Source organism: Chiloscyllium punctatum, chromosome 4 (genome assembly GCF_047496795.1).
Source record: "Chiloscyllium punctatum isolate Juve2018m chromosome 4, sChiPun1.3, whole genome shotgun sequence".
NCBI classification, from domain to species: domain Eukaryota; kingdom Metazoa; phylum Chordata; class Chondrichthyes; order Orectolobiformes; family Hemiscylliidae; genus Chiloscyllium; species Chiloscyllium punctatum.
This window is the reverse complement of record NC_092742.1, coordinates 18836393-18852434: the sequence shown is the minus strand read 5'-3', so window position 1 is coordinate 18852434 and position 16042 is coordinate 18836393. Positions and strand designations below refer to the sequence as shown.

Sequence of the window (16042 nt, the reverse complement as noted above, 5' to 3'; positions counted from 1 at the left end):
GTGTTGTTTTGTAAATCTTAATTGGGACTTTTATCAGACTAGTATAATAGAAGAGAAGGTAAAAGATGGGTTAGAGAAAGAAATTGTAAATAGTGGTTAATTAATTATTCTCTGTTATACTTTAAGGAATAAAATTGTTAATTTTTACTTTGCATAATTCTTGGCCACTGAAATTTTACAGATTACTGCACGGGATAAATCTTTTCTGTGTTGCTGGTTTTAAATTAAGCAGGAGTATTTACTCCAGGTCATAACAGTTTGGAGGCCCAGGTCTATGATTTGAACTGGATTTAGACAGATTTGAATAGATTTGGGGGTACAAAAAATCCCAGCAGATTAAAACACTTGCAGGTTAGTGTCCTAGATCTTTAAATAAAATGCAGGTGAGATAATTTGTTTAATTTTGGGGGCTTGTGGTTGATTAAATTAAAAGTGCAAAAGTAAAGCTGAAATTATAATGGGATTACTCAAACACTTGGGTGTGTCAGAGAAACAGACAAGTGCAGTAGAGGTAGAAAAACCTAAATTACAATTGAGGAAAATGGAGTTAGAAGATAAACCAAGAGAGAAGAAAAGAAGAGAGGAAAAGTAGCGACAGAAGGTTGTTGGCTGAGCAAGGATAGAGAGATGGAGAATTTGAACTTGAGAAGTTGCAACTTAATCAACAAAGTCAAGTTAACAGAATGGAAATTAAAAGAGAAGGTAGTGATATATATAAATACGTCAAAACTCTGCCACATTTTGATGAGAAGGATATTGAAGCCTTCTTTATTTCATTTGAAAAATTGGCTACGCAGATGGAGTGGTCCGAGAATTTATGGGTAATGCTTGTTCAGACTAAATTGGTAGACAGAGCTAGTGGGGTATTTGCTGCATTGTCACATGAGGTGTCAAGAGATTATGAAGAGGTTTAACAGACTATGTTAAGTGCTTATGAATTGGTATCAGAAGCATATAGACAGTGCTAAAAATCACACAACACGAGGTTAACTTTGTGCATCCCAGTCCAACACCGGCACCTCCAAATCATATAGACAGTGGTTCAGAAACACAAAGAAAGAACCAGATCAGACTTAAGTTGAGTTTGAAAGAATTGAACACAGTCATTTTGATCGATGGGTGCGTGCTTTGAAAATAGATAGGACCTTTGAGGCTCTCAGAGAAATTATTCTGGTGTAGGAATTTAAAAACTTACTTCCAGAGATGGTAAGAATTCACATGGAGGAACAGAACGTTCAGGAAGTGAGGAGGGCAACAGAATTAGCAGGTGAGTACATGCCGGTGCACAAGACCAGCTTCCGGCCAGAATCTCGTCCTGTGAGGGATAGAAGTGGGGAGAAGGGGAGATCCTACAATACTAATCCAAGAATACAGAGCACTGGTAAGATTTTACAGTAGGATAACAAAGAAGCTCAAGAGGGTGGAAAGGAGGTGAAAGGCCTCAGGTGTTTCCACTGTGGTAAAGTGGGACATGTAAAGACACAATGCTTGTCATTAAAGAAAGGCACTGTCAGAAAAGATCTGGTAAAAGAAGCTAAGCCATTCACATTAGTGAAGGTAGTAAAAGAGATCTGAAGAAAAGCCAAGGAGCTGCGGAGAGTATACAGCTTAGGCAGGGGTTGGGTTTGGAGTTAATACCTGATCTCTACAAAGAATTCGCCTCTATGGGTAAAGTATACTCCGAAAGAACAGGGAGAGAAGGACAAGAAGTTATAATTTTGAGAGATACAGGATCTAATCAATTGCTGACAGTAAGGGCTGAGCAAATATGCACTCTTTCTGATCTGTTACCTGAGAGTGGTGTAATGTGTGGAATAGATAGACAGAATTCTAGTGTTCCCCTATGTAAGATCAGGTTGGAGTGCCAACTTAAGACTGGGGAAATTACAGTGGGAGTGATTGACGGAGTGTCAGTTCCAGGAATTCAGTTTGTTCTTGGGAATGATTTGGCAGGATCCAAGGTGAGTGTGACACCCCTTGTTGTGGAGAAGCCCAAGGAAGACCAAGAAACTGAGGAGTTACAACAGAAGTATCCTGGTATTTTCCCAGACTGTGTGGTAACCAGATCCCACTATCATAAGTGACTGCACGAAGTGAAAGGTAAAGACAAAGATGAAGGAGTTGAGGTTCAGTTAGTGGATACCCTGTTTGATGTAATGATGCAGGAAAAACCTGAACAGGCAGAGGATCAGACAGAAGTGTTTAGTCCTGAAAGGCTAAGAAATTTGCACCAGCAAAGACAAGTTGATAAAAGATATATATGTGGATGCATACTCTGAAAAGGAAGCAGAGAATATTCCAGAGGGTTATTATCTGAAAGATAGAATCCTTAGACGGAAATGGAGTCCACGGCAGGTTAGTGCAGAGGAGAAATGGGCTGAAGTGTACCAGAATGTATTGCTGGGTACATACAGACAGGAAGTGTTATGGGCAGCACATGAACTATCTGTAGGAGGTCACCTAGGGTTACAAAAGATTCCGGCTAAGGTACAAAAACATTTTTATTGGCCTGGAATGCACAAGGATGTGGTTAACTTTTGCTGTATGTGTCATACATGCAAAATGGTAGGTAAGCCACAGGCTGTAATAAAACCAGCCCCTTAGTTGCCAATTTCCACATTTGAAGAACCGTTTGCATGTGCCCTCCCAAGAACTAAAAGTGGGAACCAGTACTTGTTAACCATAATGGATGTGTCTACCAGATTTCCGGAGGCAATTCCATTACAGAGTATCAAGGCAAAAAAGGTGGTAGAGGAGTTAGTAGCTTTCTTCACACAGCATGGGCTACTCATAGAGATTCAGTCAGACCAAATTTTACTGCTAGGCTGTTTAAGGAGATTACGGATAGCTTCGCTATACAGCTCTTTAAATCCAGTGCATATCATCCTGAATCCCGGGGAGCTTTAGAAAGGTGGCATCAGACCTTGAAGACCATATTAAGAGCATACTGTCAGGATTACCCGAATGATTGGGATAAAGGTATCCCATTAATATTGTTTATCATTAGAGATGCCCCAAATGAATCTACTCAGTTTACTCCTTTAGAGTTAATATTCAGTCGTGAAGTGAGAGGCCCTTTGAAATTAATTAAAGAAAAATTGACAGGATCAAAGTCAGAGATCTCACAATTAGATTATGTATCGGAGGTGGGGGAGAGATTAAAATGAGTAGGTGAGTTAGCTAAACAGCACCTAAAGAGGGCTCAGTGTAGACTGAAGCAGGTGGCAGATAAAAACTCTGAGACTCGGAAGTTTTCCCAAAATGATAACATGTTAGTGCTGTTACCAATGAGAGGAGATTCCTTCAAAATCAGGTTTACTGGTCCCTATCAAATTGAGAAAAAACTGAGTCAGGTGAACTACTTAGTAAAGATGCCAGATAGGGGGGAAAAAAGGTATCTGGTATGTCATGTGAACATGTTGAAACATGTATTATACTATATTATACTAGAGAGAAAGAACTGGAGAAACAAGTGTTAGTTACTGCCACGCAGAGAGGAATCAAAACCAAATGATAGAGATTTTGAGGTGCCTCAAAATAGATTTAAAAATGGAAAAGTCCTTGAGGAGTGGAATAGATTGGTAAGCTACCAGTCTCAGGAGCATAGAACAAAGTTGAAAGATTTGTTACTGCAGTATAAGAACATATGTAAGAATCAGATGGGGAGGACTAATGCTATTGTACATGAAGTAGACGGAGAGAATACTGGCCCGATAAAACAACACTCCTATCAGCTTAATCCTTTCAAAGCCAGACAGGTCCAGATGGAGGTGGAGGCCGTGCTCGACGAGAACATCATTGACCCAAGCCAGCACTTGGAGTTCGCCGATCGTCTTAGTTCCCAAACCGGACAGCACTCAACGATTCTGCATGGATTATTGGAAGGTCAAAGCCATTACAAAATCGGACTGCTATCCAATTCCTAGATTGGAGGACTGAATCAAGAAAGTCTGACAAGCCAGTTATATCACCAAGTTGAACTTAATGTGTGGTTACTGGCAGGTACCTTTATCACAGACGGTGCAAGAAATTTCTGCGTTTGTAACCCCAAATGGGCTATATCAGCTTAAAGTGATGCCACATTCCAAAGACTCATGAACAGAGTTGTGGCTGGTATAACAAACTGTGCAGTCTATTTGGATTATGTAGTGATCTTTAGTAAGTCCTGGAAAGATCACATGGTACAGTTGGCAGAGCTCTTTGAATGACTACGAGAAGCAAAACTGGTGATAAACTTAAATAAAATGGAATTCGCGAAAGCAGAGATGACATTCTTGGGACATAACATCGGTCATGGATAGTTGACCCCACAGAATGCAAAGACAAAGGCTATTGAGGAGTTTCCACGACCAACCTTGAAGAAAGAGGTACTTCAATTTTTAGGACTCAGCAGATTCTATCAGAAGTCTGTTCCAAACTTCAGCAGTGTAGTGGCACCATTAACCGATTTGCTGAAGAACACAAAGTTTCAGTGAACAGAACCATGCCAGGAAATATTTGACCAGTTGAAATCGATATTAACCATCAAACCAGTTAGCTACACCAAACTTTTCAAAACCTTTTAAAGTTACCATTGATGCTAGTGACATTGGAGTTGAGGCTGTACTCCTACATGAGGATGAGAATGGGATTGAACTATTGAACTTGGTACTGACCTTACAGCATTTTAATGTGTCTGTCAAGAACAATGTGTCGGAGACAATTGTGTACACAGACCACAATCCGCTTACATTCTTAGAACATTTTAAAGATAAGAATTTGACACTATTTCATTGGAGTCTAATGTTACAGACTTTTAATTTAAAAATCATACATGTTGTGGGTCGTAAGAATGTAATCACAGATGCATTATTGTGGATTTAACTGAGTTTAGATGAGATTTGTCTTTATTTAATGTTTTATGAATTATATATATAGGTATATAGGAAGACGTTAAGGTGAACTTATATGAAAGTTATTGGTATGTTAGGGTAATGTGTTTAAATCTTCGAGGAGAAAGTGAGGACTGCAGATGCTGGAGATCAGAGCTGAAAATGTGTTGCTGGAAAAGCGCAGCAGGTCAGGCAGCATCCAAGGAGCAGGAGAGTCGACGTTTCGGGCATGAGCATTCCTGAAGAAGGGCTCATGCCCGAAACGTCGATTCTCCTGCTCCTTGGATGCTGCCTGACCTGCTGTGCTTTTCCAGCAACACATTTTCAGCTCTAATGTGTTTAAATGGTAGAAAAAAAAGCCATATTTTCATCACGATGGATCATTTTTTCTTAAGGGGGGAGATGTTATGAAGATGTGGGTGTACCTTTAAGAGAGTTAAAAGCAACAGAACTACTGGACACAGCAGTAAGCCTTCTCAATAAGGCAACAATGTAATACCTGGTCGAACAACTCAATCAATTTGTTACCTGGAGACAAAAACAAATTCAAATTCGGCCAATCAGTTTAAACTGTACCCCAAAAAAGAAAACCAATTTCCAATCCAGTTTGAATTGAGTACATTGACAATCTTAAAAGCCAGTGACGCAGCACAGTGGCTCAGTGGTTAGCACTGCAGCCTCACAGCTCCAGAGACAAGGGTTCAATTCCAGCCTCGGGTGACTGTCTGTGTGGAGTTTGCACATTCTCCCCGTGTCTGCGTAGGTTTCCTACAGGTGCTCTGGTTTCCTCCCACAGTCCAAAGATATGCAGGTCAGGTGAATTGGCCATGCTAAATTGCCCATAGTGTTAGGCGCATTAGTCAGAGGGAAATGGGTCTGGGTGGGTTACTCTTCGGAGGGACAGTGTGGACGTGTTGGGCCGACGGACCTGTTTCCACACTGTAGGGAATCTAATCTAATCTGCTCTGGAGTATAAGACTAGGGGAATATTGAACAGTTGAAAGAAGAACTGTCAAGTCCTAGCATTGTAACAGACTGCTTGGAAGAATATCTCTCTTAAAAGTACATTTTCGATCAGTAACCTGTGATGCAGAAATTCCTAACAAGGACAAATTCCTAACAAAGATCTGAAGACAAGAATCTACAACTGCCTGGTTTTGAGATCAGAAGTGTTTTGTAAATCTTAATTGGGAGTTTTATCAGACTAGTATTATAGAAGGGAAAGATAGGTTAGAGAAAGAAATTGTAAATAGTGGTTAGTTAATTATTCTGTTATACTTTAAGAAATAAAGTTGTTAATTTTTACTTTACATAGTTGTTGGTCACTCAAATTTTACAGATTACTGCACGGGATAAATCTTTTCTGTGTTGCTGGTTTTAAATTAAGCAGGAGAGTTTATCCCGTGTCGTAACAATACCAACCTGTCTCAGTTCATATTTGATGACAGGACCACTCTGCAACTGCAGGGATAGTTCCAACAGATGGGGAGAAGAATCCACACCAGGTTAAATCTGATCTTCCCAGACCTGGATGGAATGTCAGTGCTGGAAATAGGACTTCACTAAGTGAGAGAGTTTAATTCAGGGGATAAAGTTTTTAATGGAGGAACCATGGGAATGGTTCTGCGTGGGTAAGAGGAATGGTCGACGTGAGGTCAGGTCCTGTGATGTGTGATAGTCCTGAACAGGCACATGGATCATATGAAAGTTGCAAACTCTCAAATGGTGCAGGAGCAAAATGTACCTGGCTCCTTGATAGTGTTTGGGACTGTTCCGAAACCTGTAGGTTCTCCTTCTCCATCAAGCATTGAAAGTACTTTAGACTCCGAGATGGACAAGGCAGATGTTGCTGCCTCAATGCCTTTGCTGCCTGAAGAAGAGAATTAATTTCTTCCAAGATGCTCCAGACACAAGAGATGAGCTACTGTGTGTTTCATGCTGCCTGTATCAGTCAGAGTTGGAGAAACCTGATCTGGTTCTATAGTGTCCCAAGAGGAGCTACAAAAAGAAAATAATCGGCCTATGTCCTCAGACTAAGGGGTTGGGAGGAGAGATGTAATGATTCTATGAGGTCAGCCAGGTGGGCCTCATAGAATACAAGTCCCTAATTGGGGCTATTAATCTGTCCAATCGGGGGCCCTGGCTAAAAGATGTAGGAGGAGTGTTGAGGTTCTATTCATTCTGAGAGCTAGCTCTGCGGAAGCTGGATCAGTGTCAAGTACTTTCTATGTGCAAATAAAGAGTGACTTGGTGACAGGATACTATCCTCTGTTGTGGTAAATTATTGTACAAAATAATCTAAGGAGTCTCAGGTACAGGTTATAATTGTCAATTTTGCCAACATGTTAGGAGAGCTCTACCTCAGATTATGAAGCAAGACCCTGCTTAGTCAGGAATTTATCAGATATTTTAACATTGAGAAGCAGTAGGCCTTACAGTACTTGAATTCTAGCATGGTCTGTTTAGACTTATATTAATCAAAATACCTTGCTGCAGGGTGTCAGGTACTCCTGGTCTTATCTACCACTCTCAGATGCATTCTTATCTCTCCTCAGGAGCCTCTGTTTGGTGTTAATCTTTAGCCTTGAGAGGCCAACTTTGTCTACAACAATATATTGAGTCAATAAAATGCTCCAGACTGGATCTTCATAATTTCCTGATGAAGGGTCCTGCCCGAAGCATTGACAGTCCTGCTCTCTTGATGCTGCTTAACCTGCTGTACTTTTTTTCAGCTCCACATTTTATTGACTCTGACTTTTCAGCATCTGCAGTCCTCATTACCTCCAAGTTACTACATTATACTGATGAGCAACTCAGGGTAGTACCAAGGTCACTTGGCATTCAAGCTACTGATAAGAACTCATAAGTTATTTTCAGTTCAGTCACACATGCATTTAGCTGCCTGGCCTGCTTTCTGCACTTTCAGCATTTTATCTGTGGATTCAATTTAATTATAAAATCTTTCTTAATTTATTTCCATTTGATTGAATTAACTATATAAATTTGACTTATTTAAATTAAGTTTGCTGGTCATGGAGTCATAGAGATGAACAGCAGAGAAACAGAATGTTTGGTCCAACCTGTCCATGCCGATCAGATATCCCAACCCAATCTAGTTTCACCTGCCAGCACCCGGCCCATATCCCTCCAAATCCTTCCTATTCATATACCCATCCAGATGCCTTTTAAATATTGCAATTGTACCAGCCTCCAACATTTTCTCTGACAGCTCGTTCCATACTGGAACCCTCTGCATGAAAATGTTGTCTCAGGTCTTTTTTATATCTTTCCCCTCTCACCCAGGGAAAAGATTTTGTCTATTTATCTGATCCATACCCCTCATGATTTTTATAAACTTCTATAAGGTCACCACCTCAGCCTCCGACACTCCAGGGAAAACAGCCCTAGCCTGTTCAACTTCTCCCTATAGCTCAAATCCTCCAACCCTGGCAACATCCTTGTAAATCTTTTCTGAACCCTTTCAAGTTTCATAACATCGTTCCGATAGGAAGGAGACCAGAATTGCACACAATATTCCAAAAGTGGCCTAACCAATGTCCTGTACAGTTGTAACCTCCCAAGCCCTTTCAAATATGATCATTTACCCCTTCTTAAGACTTTTATCGGTTATATTCATGCCCTTCCTAATTGAATGAATTGTTGTGAGGTAACTGATACTCAATATTTTCCCCCATGCCCCTGATCTTCTTTCATCCTCTTGGTAATCAAGAATCTATCTTCCTCTGCCATAAAAATACTAAACGATTCTGCATCCACTGCCTTTTGAGGAACGAAATTCTGTACTTTCAACCCTCTGCTTTAAATGAGCAGCCCATTATTTTTAAATAGTGACCTGTATTTATGGATTCTCCCACAATAGAAACACCCTTTCATCAATCACCCAGTCAAGTCCCCTCAGGATCTTGTATGTTTCGATTAAGTCACCGCTGAATTTTTTAAACTCCAGAGTCTAGCCTGTCTAGCCTTTCCTCATAAGCAGGTATTATTCCAGCTATTAGTCTAGTGTCTAGTTTTTAATCAAGTCCAGCTATTTCTCGTAGGCATGAGTTCACCTCATGCAACCGTGTATTTCAACAGATATTTACACAGACTCCTCAACCTTTGTTAAATAAATATTGCCCCAAAGAGGAATGGGCAGAGGAGTGGCAGATGGAGTTTAATTTAGATAAATGTGAGGTGCTGCAGTTTGGAAAAGCAAATCACAGCAGGGCTTGACACTTAATAGTAAGGTCCTGGGGAGTGTTGCTGAACAAAGAGACCTTGGAGTGCAGGTTCATAGTTCCTTGAAAGTGAACTCATAGTTCGATAGGATAGTGAAGAAGATGTTTGGTATGGTTTCATTTATTGGTCAGAGCATTGAGTATAGGAGTTGGAAGGTCATGCTGCAGCTGTCCAGGACATTAGTTAGGTCACTTTTGGAATATTGTGTTCAATTCTGGTCTCTCTCCTGTCGGAAGGATGTTGTGAAATTTGAACGGGTTCAGAGAAGATTTACAAGAATGTTACCAAGGTTGGAGGGTTTGAGCTATAGGGAGAGGCTGAACAGGCTGGGGCTGCTTTCCCTGGATTACAGGAGATTGTGGCATGACCTTATAGAGGTTTATAAAATCATGAGGGGCACAGTTAGGGTAAAAAGATAAGATCTTTTCCCTGAGTTGGGGGAGTCCAAAACTAGGGGGCATAGGTTTAGGTTGAGAGGGCACAGATTTAAAAAGGAAATAAGAGGCAACTTCTTCATACGTAGTGTGGTGCGTATATGGAATGAGTTGCCAGAGGAAATGGTGGAGGCTTATACAATTACAACATTTAAAAGGCAAAACAATGGTATATGAATAGGAAGGATTTAGAGGGATATGGGCCAAATGCTGGCAAATGGGATGAGATTAATTTAGGATATCTGGTCAGCATGGATGAGTTGAACCAAAGGGTCTGTTTCTGTGCTGTACATCTCTATGTCTCCATGACAAGGGAATATGTATATTTAAGTTTGCATTGAGCTGACATTTTTGTTTTAATCTTGCAGGGTACACTTCATGCTGCGCCTAAAGATTATATCAGTTCCTTTGAAATGTTTAACAATTTCTACAAGCTGTACACCCACAGGTATGTTACATAATACTAACTGGACAATTTTTGCATTGAAGATAAACCAATGATAATTAATGTTGTTGAGTGCACTAACATTGTTGTAGAGTATTGATAACAAATCTAGTTGATTGTAACTGTCCATCTTTGTTCATCCAGGTAATCCAGTTAAGGGCTTTGAGTCAATTGTCTGAGACCCAGAAATTTGTACACATTATTGAATATTTAAGTTTGACTTCTTTAATAAAAATTTAGGTTGTGCTATGAATGCATTAGCATATTGAGACAACTGTGTGCTTGATCAATCAGGTATCCTACAGTAACCTCAAATTATTTCATTGTCTTTGCCTCATTCATCTTACCTGGAAATCCATTGCATATGTTACTTTCCTGTGTGACAAACCTCCTGACACCAGTGAAACATTTGTGGGAAATTTTGTTACACCTCTCAAATGGGGACAGAAAATGTAGTTTGTACTCTACCATCTCTTGCCCCAAAGACTTTTGAAATGTGTCCAATCCAATAGATGATGTTTCAAGTTCCTGACAGTCACGTAACACAAGTGTTAGGTTCATGTGAGTCTCAATACCTGACCACTAATTATGTTGAGCCAAACCTTCTCCTCTCAGGTTTGTCCATTTCAGATTGGACTAGTGAATTTCTGTCCTTTTTGTAGTTTGCACCAGTGCCCCTTTAACCTGCTGTTTGCTGTATTACTTGGATTTTCAATTATATTTATTGTATGTATCTCCCCTAAGATTGACAATCTAAACTTATCCATTTTGATGCCTTATGAAGATACTGATGTACTGTATTTTGATTCTTATCTATATCATTACTCTATCTTCTTGATATCTCGGTTACCTAGCTGACCCATACTACACTGTTGTCACACAGATGCTTGCAGAGTTCTGCAAATGTATGTCAGGGAGTTAAACGTGGAAATTGTAGGGACACTGGCCATCATCTTCCAATTTTCCTTAATTACAGAGGTCATGCCAGAGGACCAGAGAATTGCAAACCTTCTCCCTTGATGCTGACCATTCAGTTTAAAAGCAAAGGAAGTTTTGGTGAACCCATATAAAACATTTGCCACAGCTGGAACTAGGCATCATAATTTTAAAAAGGATGAAAAGACATTATGTTGAAAGATTCAAAGGAATTACCAAATTTTAAGGAACTTCACCCATGAAGATGGATTGCAGAAGCTGACCAGTTCTCCTTAGAGAGGATCAAGAGATTTGAAAAGAGATGTTCAAGATAATAGGGGATTTGGACTGAGTAAATCAGCAGAAAATGTTCACATTGACAGAAGGGTCAAGAACCAGAGGCCACACTGACTTAAAGTGATTGACAAAAAGAATAGCAATGTGAGGAAATGCTTTGTTTTTGCAAAAAATGGTTGGGATCTGGAATGGGCTACTGAGATTATGATGATGCCAAATTCACTAGAGGCTTTCAAAAGAAATTTAAAGAACTTTCTGAAGAGAAGAAAATTGTAGAGTGGTGGCAAGTGGGACTTAGTGAGTTGCTCATGCTAAAAGGTGACATGGACACAGTGGACCAAATGTCATCCTCCTCCCCCGATTCTGTTTCTAAAGAATGTTTTCCTTTCCATTCTGAACTTAGGTAGTAGATTTATTGAGCATGTCAGAGCCGAGCCTCATCTGTCCTGACTCAAAGCATGTCCTTGTACTCTCTGGCTGTGGTCAATTGATAATAATTAGGAAAAAGAACCTTTTTCTCCTGTTTTACCATTCTTCTCCATGATCCACCACTCTCCACATACTCCCGGTCCTGTCAACCATGACCTTTCATCCAGGAACACCAGGGTCACCTGTAGTGTGGTGAGATAAAAACAATGACTGCAGATGCTGGAAACCAGATTCTGGATTAGTGGTGCTGGAAGAGCACAGCAGTTCAGGCAGCATCCAAGTAGCTTCGTAGTGTGGTGAGATCAACTAAAGCAGTTCACAGCATGGATTACCATAGGACTTTTCCAGTCAGCAAAATCACATTCCATATTTTGCAGTCTACATGTTTGCCAAGTTCTTTGAAGAAAGTATTGCATTAACAATAAAATTGTTGAAGTGCTGCTAGGTTAACCAGTCCCTTCAGCCAAGTGTAGGTTTAGGTCCTTTTTACTCTGGTTCCCAAGGATGAGCAGCAGCAATCATTATTGAAAAAATATTTTTGTATAATTTTACAGAAACAAAATGATAATGCATGTTACTAGAATATTAGTAGGATTCTTGCCAAAGGTCCTGATGTATTTTTTATTCTTGATTGTCAGTTATTTAGGTTTTGGACTGAAAGTAGCAAGATTGGCTGTTTTAGGAGCATTGGATGCAAAAGGCAAGTGCAATCTCATTTTTAATTACTGTCGAAATATTTCTTGGTTTTATAGTTCAAAAAAAAGGGAAGTGTTAGAGTTCTGCCCTACTCTAGTTGTCACTGGAATTTACCTGATTTTTCATTGTGTTACGACTCCATTGGGTCATACAGCATAGAAACTGACCCTTCAGCTCACCGTGTCAATGTCAAGCAATAAGCACCAAACTACGCTAATCCCAAATATCTGTACTTAGTCCATAGACTACTGTGCCCTGGAATTTTAAGTACTCATCCAGATGTTTCTTAAATGCTGGGAAAGTACCTGCCTGCACCACCCTCTCAGGCAGCAAACATTGTGTATATATATGCTACTGTCTGAGTGAGAAGAATCATAATCAGATTGCCTTGTTCCTCACCTTAAACTTATGCCTTGTCTTAGACACATTTGTCATGGAGAAGATATTCTCGCGATCTACTCCATGTATGCCTGTCATAATTTTGTACACCCTGTGGTACGCCGCTGGTCATAGGCTTTCGATTACAAAGACAAACCTCCACCATCACCTTTTTCCTCCTATTTGCAAGCCAATGTTTGGATCCAGTTTGACAACTTGCCTTGGATCCCATGGGCTATTACCTTTAGGAACAGCCATTCATGTAGGATCTTATCAGCTTTACTGAAGTCCGTGTAAACCATATCAACTGCACTACCCACATTTAAATTTAGTCATTTTTTCAAAAAAAGTCAATTAAATTAGACTTCTAACAAATCCATATTGAACATAGAACATAGAACAGTACAGTATAGTACAGGACCCTTTGGCCCTCGATGTTGTGCTGACCTTTTATCCTATTCTTAAGATTAAACTAACCAACATACCCTTACTTTTACTACCATCTATGTGGCTATCCAAGAGTCGCTTAAATGTCCCTAATATATCTGACTCTACTACTAGTTGTAGCAGTGCATTCCACGCACCCACCGCTCTATATAAGGAAGTGACATTGTCTGGTATACACTTAGCGTCAGAGGTCTGTATTGAGTAGAATTTGCAAGAAGTGTCCAGGAGAGTTTTCTAGAGCAGTATGTCATTAGTCCGACGAGGGAAGGGCCCATATTAGACCTGGTATTGGGGAATGAGCCAGGCCAGGTGGTAGAAGTTACGGTGGGGGATTTCTTTGGAACAGTGACCACAATTCTGTAAGTTTTAGAATACTCATAGACAAAGCTGAGAGTGGTCCTAAGCGAAGAGTATTAAACTGGGCCAAGGCCAATTATATCAAAATTAGGCAGGAGTTGGGAAATGTGGTTTGGACACAACTATTTTGAAGGGAAGTCCACATTTGATATATGGGAGGCTTTCGAAGATAGTGCAGGATAGGCATGTCCCATTGAAGGCAAAGGTAGGAAAGGCAAGATTTGTGAACCGTGGATGACAGGAGAAATCATATGACTAGCCAAGAGGAAAAGGGAAGCCTATATAAGGTCCAGGCAGCTAAGAACAGAACAGGCCCTGGAGAAATATCGGGAGAGTAGAAACAGTCTTAAACGAGAAAACAAGCAGGCTAAAAGGGGTCATGAAATAGCTTTAGTGAGCAGAATTAAGGAGAATCCAAAAGCATTTTATTCTTATATAAGAAGCAAGCAGGTAACTAGAGAAAGGATTGGTCCACTAAAGGATAATGAAGGAAGGCTGTATGTCGAACCTGAGAATGGGTGAGATTCTGAATGATTACTTTGCATCAGTGTTCACGGAGGAGAGGAACATGATGAATGTTGAGATTAGAGATAGAAGTTTGATTAGTCTGGATCACGTTGACATAAGTAGGGAAGATGTGTTGGGTATGCTAGAGGTTATTAAGGTGGACAATTCCCCAGGACCGGATGGGATCTATTCCAGGTTGCTGAGGGAGGCAAGAGAGGAAATAGCTGGGGCCCTGACAGATGTCTTTGTGGCATCCTTAAACACAGGTGATGTGCCAGAGAACTGGAAAGTTGCTCATGTTGTACCCCTGTACGAGAAGGGTAGTAGGGATATTCTGGGTAACTATAGATCAGTGAGCCTGACGTCAGTGGTGGAAAAGGTACTGAGGGATAGGATCTATTTATATTTAGAAAAGAATGGGCTTATCAGTGATAGGCAACATGGTTTTGTGAGAGGGAGATTGTGCCTTACCAAATTAATAGAGTTCTTTGAGGAAGTGACCAAGTTGATAGATGAAGGAAGGGCTATTGATGTCATACACATGGACTTTAGTAAGGCATTTGACAAGGTTCCCTATGGTAAACTAATACCTTGTGACTTCACTTTCTCTGTGCAGGGTGTTCTAGATAGGTGGATAAGGAACAAGTTGAGCAACAGGAGACAGAGAGCAGTCGTTGAAGGGAGTTTCTCGAAATGGAGAAAGGTGACCAGTGGTGTTCCACAGGGATCAGTGCTGAGGCCACTGTTGTTTGTGATATACATAAATGATCTGGAAGAGGGCACTGTTGGTATGATCAGCAAGTTTGCAGATGACACAAAGATTGGTGGAGTAGCAGAAAGCATAAGGGACTGTTAAAGAATACAGGAGAATAAAGATAGACTGGAGAGTTGGGCAGAGAAGTGGCAGATGGAGTTCAATCCAGACAAATGTGAGATGATGCATTTCGGCAACACTAATTCTAGAGCGAATTATACAGTGAACGGAAGAGCCTTGGGAAAAGTTGATGAGCAGAGAGATCTGGGAGTGCAGGTCCATTGTATCCTGAAGATTAGATTAGATTACTTACAGTGTGGAAACAGGCCCTTCGGCCCAACACGTCCACACCGCCCCGCCGAAGCGCAACCCACCCATACCCCTACATTTACCCCTTACCTAACACTACGTGCAATTTAGCATGGCCAATTCACCTGACCTGCACATCTTTGGACTGTGGGAGGAAACCGGAGCACCCGGAGGAAACCCACGCAGACACGGGGAGAATGTGCAAACTCCACACAGTCAGTCGACTGAGGCGGAAATTGAACCCGGGTCTCTGGCGCTGTGAGGCAGCAGTGCTAACCACTGTGCTGCCCACATGGGTTGCTGCATGGGTGGATAGAGCGGTCAAGAAGGCATATGGTATGCTTGCCTTCATTGGACGGGATATTGAGTATAAGAGCTGGCAGGTCATGTTAAAATTGTACAAGACATTGGATCAGCCGCATTTAGAATACTGTGTACGGTTTTGGTAGCATATTACCAAAAGGACGTGGACACTTTGGAGAGGGAGCAGAGGATGTTGCCTGGTATGGAAGGTGCTAGCTATGAAGAGAGGTTGAGTAGGTTAAGTTTGTTCTCATTAGAAAAAACGAGATTGAGGAGGAACCTGATTGAGGTTTTCAAAATCATGAAGGGTATCGACAGGGTAGATAGCAATAAGCTTTTTCCCAGGGTAAAGGGAAAATAACGAGAGGTCACGCTTTCAAGGTGAGCGGTGAAAAGATTAAGGGGGATACACGCAGAAAGTTCTTTACACAGAGGGTGGTGGGTGTCTGGAACGCGTTTCCAGCAGAGGTATTAAAGGCAGACATGGTAGATTAATTTAAGATGCGTCTGGTCAGTTGCATGAGTAGGTGGGGAGCAGAGGGATACAGATGCTTAGGAATTGGGCGACAGGTTTAGACAGTAGATTTGGATCGGCTCAGGCTTGGAGGGCCGAAGGGCCTGTTCCTGGGCTGTAAATTTTCTTTGTTCTTTGTTCTTT

The 16042-nt window shown here is 40.9% G+C and overlaps 1 protein-coding gene across 3 annotated transcripts in view; it reads left to right on the top strand.

The window, feature by feature from the left end:
* The window catches only part of entpd5a (ectonucleoside triphosphate diphosphohydrolase 5a), a 66617-nt gene that overhangs the window by 33174 nt on the left and 17401 nt on the right, over positions 1-16042 (top strand). For all 3 annotated transcript variants that reach the window (XM_072568193.1, XM_072568194.1, XM_072568195.1), the window contains 2 exons: positions 9916-9995; positions 12272-12333. In XM_072568193.1, the coding sequence (XP_072424294.1) occupies positions 9916-9995; positions 12272-12333 (142 nt within the window). The remainder of the gene's footprint in view (positions 1-9915; positions 9996-12271; positions 12334-16042) is intronic.